Source organism: Suricata suricatta, chromosome 13 (assembly GCF_006229205.1).
Source record: "Suricata suricatta isolate VVHF042 chromosome 13, meerkat_22Aug2017_6uvM2_HiC, whole genome shotgun sequence".
Classification (NCBI taxonomy): domain Eukaryota; kingdom Metazoa; phylum Chordata; class Mammalia; order Carnivora; family Herpestidae; genus Suricata; species Suricata suricatta.
The window spans coordinates 49,259,783-49,268,684 of record NC_043712.1 but is presented as its reverse complement, the minus strand read 5'-3'; the positions used below and the strand labels follow the sequence as shown (position 1 = coordinate 49,268,684).

General features: G+C 36.8%; 1 protein-coding gene across 2 annotated transcripts in view; it reads left to right on the top strand.

The window, feature by feature from the left end:
- The window catches only part of ADAMTSL1 (ADAMTS like 1), an 877,850-nt gene that overhangs the window by 582,870 nt on the left and 286,078 nt on the right, over nucleotides 1-8,902 (top strand). For both annotated transcript variants that reach the window (XM_029920116.1, XM_029920114.1), the window contains one exon: nucleotides 4,874-5,110. In XM_029920116.1, coding sequence (XP_029775976.1) covers nucleotides 4,874-5,110 — 237 coding nt within the window. The remainder of the gene's footprint in view (nucleotides 1-4,873; nucleotides 5,111-8,902) is intronic.

Sequence of the window (8,902 nt, the reverse complement as noted above, 5' to 3'; positions counted from 1 at the left end):
GAGGCATCACAATCCCAGACTTTAGCCTCTACTACAAAGCTGTCATCATCAAGACAGTATGGTATTGGCACAAAAACAGACACATGGACCAATGGAATAGAATAGAGAACCCAGAACTGGACCCGCAAATGTATGGCCAATTAATCTTTGACAAAGCAGGAAAGAGTGTCCAATGGAAAAAAAGACAGCCTCTTCAACAGGTGGTGTTGGGAGAGCTGGACAGCAACATGTAGAAAAATGAAATTAGACCACTTTCTGACACCATTCACAAAAATAAACTCAAAGTGGATAAAAGATCTGAATGTAAGACAGGAAACCATAAAAACCCTTGAGGAGAAAGCAGGAAATAGCCTCCTAGACCTCAATCACAGCAATTTCTTCCATGACACATCCCCAGAGGCAAAGGAATCAAGAACAAAAATGAACTACTGGGACCTCATCAAGATAAAAAGCTTCTGCAAGGCAAAGGAAGCAATAAAAAAAACTAACAGGCAACTGACAGAATCGGAAAAGATAGTGACAATTTACATATCCGATAAAGCACTAGTATCCAAAATATATAAGGAGCTCACTAAACTCCATACATGAAAAATGAATAATCCAGTGAAGAAATGGGCAGAAGACCTGAATAGACACTTCTCCAAAGAGAACATCCAGATGGCCAACAGGCACATGAAATGATGCTCAGCATCACTCATCATAAGGGAAATACAAATCAAAACCACAGTGAGATAAAGTCAGAGTGGCTAAAATGAACAAATCAAGAGAATATAGATTCTGGCGAGGATATGGAGAAACGGGCACCCTCCTACACTGTTGGTGGGAATGTTTTCTTCTTTTAATTATCTCCATTGAAAACTCATGATTCCTACTGCTAAGCTCACTTGAGAACCAAAATCACATAGTATATACCCAGTACATTCAACATTCAGTACAACCCAAGGAAAACCACATCTCATGGGCAGTACTGATGATGTATTGTGCCATAAACCATCTCTCCAGAATCTGATATTTCAAAGATGATGCCCAGGATTAGACATTAAATATTTTTCAAAGCTATTAAGGCATCAATTTCTAAATCTTACTTTTAGAAGGATTAGGAAAGAGGGTGGTCTCATGAACTAAATTATAATTAAAAACTAAAAACTCGGTGCATGGTGAATCTCTATACAGATGGCAGCTGTTCTGTTGTAATTATTACGATCACACTGATGGGACAGGGGACTCTGATGGCTGCTTGAGTTTCCACTCTGCAGCTGGGTGATCCCAGATGTGTCAGGGGTTCCGTGAGGGTCTTGAACTGTGCTTGAGATGTTTTGGGTTCAACAAAGAAGCTTTTGCCAAATCCTTCTTCCCTTAATTTTTAAACACGTGTATTTCAAGGGAAATTTGATTCATATGTTTCTGATTCATTTACACTTAAATCATCAAAATGTTATTTTGTAAGAGCTATTTGATGTCCAAGAAGCTTTCTGAACCTGTTTTATAAGTCCTCTCAAGACCTTTTTCTTAAAACAGGAAGTTGCATTTTGCCAAGTACAAATAAACTAAAACATTAAAAAGGTTCAAGTTTGGTTTCCAACTCTGAACTCCGGGTTTTAAGTGCATTCTCAATTTAGCAAAACATATTTTCCCACCCCTACAAAAATATGGTGGAAGAAAAGATAGTAATGATAAAAGTGAGTAAAGGTATTCACAAGCATTATCATTCTTAGAGACATTTCTTCCATTGTGAAAGTTCATGAAGCCCGTAACAGGATACTCTTGGAGCTATTTGAAGCAGGTGGATTGAGAATGGGAACATATGTGCTCATGGGCTCTCTAGGTTTTCTGTTTTTGTCACAGAAAAGAAAACCCAAAGTGTTAATACTTTAACTTTTTACTTATTTTAACTTTAAATGCCTTGGAGTCTTATTTATTTTAGTAAAGATGGGAAGACTCAACACAGTTTGTTGAATAGAAGGGACTCTGTAGTTTTAGGTCTTTACTAAAACAATCTAACATCAATTTAAAAACATAACTGACACTCTTTTTGGAATTGGATAAATGCAGAAAATATATCTGGTTCATACTAAGAGGTCTCTTAATTATGTATTACCCTTATTACTTTCATGCAGAGGTGATTCAGCTTGACTCTTTAATTCCCTTACAACTGATTCACTTTTATTTCTTAGAAAAAGGAGGTAAAGGCTAATTATGAAAGGGGCTGGGAACCATTTAAACTATTTCCTCAGTGTTCTGCTTTCTTGAGTCCTCTTCAATATTTCTTTTGTACCACTGAAAAAGCAAGTGACTCTTGGGATAATAGGTATTATCTATTAACTATTTATTAAACATTATTAATTAAACTATTTGTACCGCTGTGGAAGCCCCCATGCAATGGCAACCAAGGAAACTTGTTGATAGTAGAAAGTAGGTTTTACTCACAGTCTCTATTGTGTCTCAAACGGAGGAAATTTCGGAAGAGGATGTGTAGACTGGGGTGGCGGGGCAGTGTTCAGCCATGGGGTTATCTCAGGACAGAAGTGAGTGAGGTCTAAGCAGAGACTGAAAGGAGCTACCATTAAAAATGTAGGTTCAGATAGGTTGTGTTCCTGTCCTACAACTTACCTGTTGTGTGATTCGCAGCATAGTTTTGCAGGGTGTGGTTTTCATTTTATACCTCATGATGAACAACCAAGTATCACAATAAAATATAACACATGCTTATTGATTATTTGATAGACCTTTAAAACGTTTTTTTAAGAGGTTACTACCTTTTAATTTTTTTTATGTTGTTTTGTTTTGTTTTGTTTTGTTTTGTTTTGTTTTTGAGAGACAGAGAGAGAAAGTGCAAGCAGGGGAGGGTCAGAGAGAGAAACACAGAATCTGAAGCAGGCTCCAGGCTCTGAACTGTCAGCATGGGCTGAGACGCGGGTCTCAAACCCATGAACCGTGAGACCATGACCTGAGCCGAAGCTGGATGCTAACCGACTGAGCCACCCAGGCGCCCCTAAAAAGTTTTAAACTATAGCCTATCATGTATGAAATTAATAAGTAATGAATTTTGGGGCACCTGGGTGACTTATTCGGTTAAGCATCAGACTCTTGATTTCTGCTCAGGTCGTGATCTTATAGTCTTGAGATCAAGTTCATCAGGGGCTCGAAGCTGTGCATGGAGCCTCTTCTAGATTCTCTCTCCCTCTTCCTCTGCCCCTCCACTGCTCACACATGCATGCTTTCTCTCTAAAAGAATAATAGTAATAATAAGTAATTAATTATACTTTTCCCAGACAATATTTGAAATCCCTTAAGCCTCATTGGGTACCTATGCATCGATACTTATGTTATATAAATTATTTTTTCCTTTCATACTATGTTTTCTTCACTCCAAGAATATATATGATACTGTCAGTAAAGTACCTTTGAGATTTAAATTGTGTTTTAAGCTATTTTATGTTCATCTGAAATAAACATTTAATTGTTTATACACCATCTTGCCTGGAAAGAATTTATGCTGCCTCAAATATTAAAACCTTATATGCTACTTAATAGTACCACTAAGGTTTGAAAAACGAGTCAGGAATTCCATTTTGTAAAATAGAATAATGCATTTCTCACAGTGCTTCTTTGAAGAGATTCAGAGAAGGAAAGTTTGTATAAGAAGAACCCTCAAAAATGATCTTGTAAGAGCCAAGACCTGTTAAAGGCCACATGTAACCCCCTAAGTGAGATTTAAAAAATTATAGTAAAAGCCTTTCAACAAACGAATATTCTATAATCTTCCATAGTAAATCCTAATCTGAATGTATGTGGAATAAAATAAACCTATCTAAAAGACTTTCCAAAGACAGGTGATTCCTGCCTTTTTAAGGTTGAATCTTATTTGCTTTCAGTAAAGTGTGTAGTGTTTTAGAGAGTAAGCATTGTGAGTTATAGTTTTAATTTTAAAATTCCCTTATAAGTGTACATTTAAAATATTCTTATTTTCTACTGTTCTCTGCCAGTGTGATTTAAAATTCAAATTCAGAGGATCTCATAATTCTCCAGCTTTTTCTGTTCAGTGGCTTCACTGAATAATCACAGTAATAACTACCATGTACAGTCTTCCATGTGCCAGTATGTGGCTGACATAAGCCCTTGAAATTCTCACAGTAACTTTGAGAGCTGAGTATTATCATTGCCTCTGTTTTAAGCAAAAGGAAACCTAGACTCAGAGAGACCCACTGTGTCACAGCAATGGTCTCATCTAAGAAGCCCATACCTTTCCACTCTGCCGTGTTGCCTTAAGCTAAGGAAATTCAGATATCAATGCTTTTTTCTCTTTTTTGTTCCCCACATTTAATTCTTGATACTGTGTGACCTACCTTTTAGAAAAACTCACAAACAATCCCACAAACATTTTCAAATGAAATTATCATAACTTTGTGCTAAGAGTTGCTATTGTGTTGTCATAGCTTTCATTATTAGAACTGAAAGCAACAGACATGTTTTTCAACTAACCCTCTGACTTTAGTAAGTTTTACTTAAGTTACAAGGAAATTGAAATAGTATTACATTGTGGAGGGATCCATGGACCAATCAACATCTTTTCGAAAATATATCTCAAGGTGACTATTTCCCAATGAATATCAATTGGATCTACCTCAAGCTGATTACCTTCCCACTTAACTTTAATCCAAAAATGTATTTAAAGGTGATTACTTGCTCAAATCTCTACATTTTCAGGACCAAACAATCATATGACCTCTCAGATGAATGGGAGTGTCCATCGGTAACAACCAGGACGTTTGCTTTGTTTTCTAAGACTTTGACAGACCACACGGCTTCTCTAGATTTCTGTTTGGGCTGCCCTCATAACCTGTGTGTGTCTCTCCCACCTCCTTTTCTACAGGACTGCCCACCAGAAGCAGGCGATTTCCGAGCTCAGCAGTGCTCCGCTCACAATGATGTCAAGCACCATGGCCAGTTTTATGAATGGCTTCCTGTGTCTAATGACCCCGACAACCCCTGTTCACTCAAATGCCAGGCCAAAGGAACAACCCTAGTTGTTGAACTAGCACCTAAAGTCTTAGATGGGACTCGTTGCTACACAGAATCTTTGGATATGTGCATCAGTGGTTTATGCCAAGTAAGTGCTGGCTTCTTCCCATTCTATTTTTCCAGAAGGTTTTAGCGCCTCTGTGTAAATAGCTGTTATATAGTCCTGCTATCTCAGTTATTCAATGTTACCTTTTCTAGAGTTTATAAAGAATGGAGATTTGAAACTTGAGGTTTAATTTCAGTTAAAACTACAAGTGCTGTGTTTGTGCCAATGAAAAGAGGGCTGGAATTGTTTTGTTTTGTTTTTTTCTTGCTTTGAGTCCCAGCTGAATATGAAGGCTTAAAGCTCTTGGATATGTATGTGACTTTTGTATTAGACTCTTAAATTACCTCTACCTTGGTTGTCCCCGAAATGTATTTGTATGTGCATGTGGGGTGTGTGTGTGTGTGTGTGTGTGTGTGTGTGTGTGTGTGTGTTTGCAGTCATCGATTTTCATTTACTTAGGGCTTTGGAATCACTTGGGTAAGACTAACTCTAAAATCTCCAGGTAAACTCTAGGCAAACTTATTTCTTCATTATACCTGTAATTTTGTTGAAACTGCATGCAAACTAATGAAAGGCTTGCCAGTGTCGATCTAGGTCAAATTTCATCCAGGCAAGTCTTTAAAATAGGGATAATAAAGAAGTTTGATTTCTGGTGTTGGTTTATCAGTTGAGTGGGAGTTGGTAAGCAGAGGGAAAGTTAGTAGTTGGTATGTTTTCAATATATTTTCCATCTTTATTTTAAAATCTACTCTGAATTAGAATAATCAGCATAGTTTTTGGAGCAAGCAGTTACTGTAATTTCTTGTGTGCTATACCTGACCATATACTTTTATACCTCACCAAGTAGACATTTTGAGAATCTTTGCTTCTCCCAAAACAATATTGGTTGAAATTTCTCTTTCTTCAGAGTCTCTGATATAACAGCTAACAAGGTAAGAAGAATAAACATAAAATATGTTTTAGTAATCTGCTCCAAATTCACGTTTGCTTAAAACCTAAACCTATATTCAGATATAAAAGGAATACTTGTAGTGTGAATTACTATAAGAAAGGTAAGGTGTTGGACATGATTTCTGTATACGAGAAGAGAGACAGACATGCTAAACCTTTATAAGAGCCAGAAGCATGAGACAGGGAAATTGGGGCATGTCCCAGCACTTATCAGGTAGGAGGAGAGAGATGATATATACACGCCTGCGGACTGCTTTATTCACAAGAAATATGTGAATTTCAGATACAAATTTGAATGTAAAATCTTACTATTTTAGCAATAGGAAAGGCCTATTGGATTATCTAATCAGTATCCTAAAAAGCCATATATTTGAACATTGTTTGTGATATTCAGTGCTTGCTTCTTTCTCTAGGATTTTCAGTGATGTTGAAATGGAATTATGAAATTCATAAAAGCCTTGGGAATAATAGAGTATTGTAAAGCAAATACATATAGAATAGAGGTTATGTTGTAAGGAATGGCAAATAAAATAATAATTCCTTATGTATGTTTATTATTGGAATAAACACAGACAGATTTCCATTTGGTAAATGAAAAATGAAACAAAAATTATATGATTTTCTGAAAGTTACATGATTGATCATGAAATGGGACAAATTCCAGGTCACTTGATATTTACTGCCAAGCTGTTTGCACTGTCTTACCATAATGAACGGACCAAAATAAATAAGACAGGTCAGCAAATCAGGTTTCATTTATTCCTGTTGCATAGGAGTTCAAAATGGCCCCTCTTTTCTAGACTAACCCTGCTGGCTGGCCTCACATACGTTGGCAACTGAAAGGGAATCCTATCTCAAGAGTGAAAGAATGAATTTTTATAGATAGTAAATATGGAATGGTAGTGCTGGACATTTGGTTACAAGTATAAACATGCCTCCTTCACTTCAATTCTTAGGTTTGTGACTTAGATTTGCAAATGTAAATTATAGAAAATATGAAAAGAGGCAATATCATGGTAAAGGAGATGAAATAAGTCAGGTTGCATATAGGCACTAATACACAGTTTGGCTGAAGAGCACCTTACTGCCCAGGTACGCAGTAAGAAGACAGGTAGTTTGGGAGAAAATCATGGATATGTGAACAGCAGACAGGACTACAGCTAACAATGGGTGGCCAAGAAAGAGCATTAGTGGAGAAAAGATGTAATCATTGTTCAGTTTCAGAAACATTAATAGAGCTGCAGTTGTAGGACATTGAAGTGCAAGGCCCTAGCGCCAAGAGCAGCCAAGGTGAGGCAAAGTAGAAGCCTGGGCCAGAGCAGTGACAGCCAGGGAATAGCATGGAAACTACACCTAAAACCAGGAAGAAGTTTTCATTTTGATTACAAGTAGGGCAAAGGGTAGAAAGCAATAAATCAAATCAATCATGCTCAGGAGATCAAAAACTACAACTTAATATAAATTTTAATGGATATAATTGTGGATTCTTGTTACCATTACTTCTGTGTTTTCATTATTAAAACCTACGTTGGTTTTATAAAAAGAGGGAAGGGACAGACAATCATGAGAGGATAGAGGAATAGAGATGGAATGGTTAAGTGCAGTGTATGCTTTTTAGAAGGACAAGACTAAAATTAATCACTATAGCAAAAGCATTCACTACCGCCTGAACGAGTTTCAATACATAAATTACATCTACTTAGAAATGAATCCTTGACTTAGCTTTTTTCTGTATACCGATGATTCATATTTTCAGCAGTTCATAAGAAACGTTAAGAAAAGGCCATATTTGCATAATTTTGGAAACTATCAGAAGTCTCAATGCTAATTAAATGGGAAGGTTTTTTTCACATTTACCAGCTTCTCCTAGTTTTCTGAAAGAACATCATCTTCTTTGCCCTATTTCCCTCCTCTTCCATTTCTACCACATTTGTTAGAGATTCTTAGCTCTTTCTCTGCCTCTATTTTTGCCTTATTATAACGTTTTTGGCAAGCTCTTTCAAATAGTTTTGATGCTAGGCAGACATAAATTACAAACTATAAAGAAATTAGTATCTAGCTTTGGATATAGCCTTGTCTTGATAGGAAATGACAGCATAACAACAGAGACTTGTCATCTGTAAGGACTAATTATTTTAGATATACCTATGTAATACTCAAGTTAGAACTCTTTCCTCAAACTGGGCCTTTAACTATTAAATACAGCTGTGGAGTCTTCGCCATTTAGAGCCAGGAGATGACTTAGCAATCTATAGAAGAGGATTTCACAGAGAAGGAAACTGAGACCTAGAAACTGTCCCAAGGTTGTAGGTGAGGGGGTTGTCTATAACTGTTGCGGATTTGCTTCAGGAAAATACTAAACTCATCACCATTTATAATAAATACCTTATTCTTACTCAGTAATATTAGACTATCCCATAAGTAATATTATCATAAAATAGCTTTTCTTTTAGAGAGAAAGTGTGTGTGTGTGTGTGTGTGTGTGTGTGTGTGTGTGCGTGTGTGCGCGCGCGTGCGCGTCCACATGCTTGCAAAAGCAGGCCAGGGTAAGAAAGAGAGAATCTTAAGCAGGCTCCATGCTTAGTGCTGGGAGCCCATCTTGGGGCTGATCTCATGACTGTGAGGTCATGACCTGAACCAAAATCGAGAGTCAGATGCTTAACTGACTGAGCCATTGCAGGTGCCTCATATAGCTTTCATTTTTGAGTGACTACCATATCCAAGTACTTTTTATATATTTTTCCTAACACAAGTGAACTTTGAACAGCATGGGTTCAAATTTTGTGTGTCCATTTATAAATGGACTTTTTTCTCAATAAATACATTAGAAAAAATGGAGATTTGCAACAATTTGGAAAAACTTACAAATGAACTGGGTAGCTT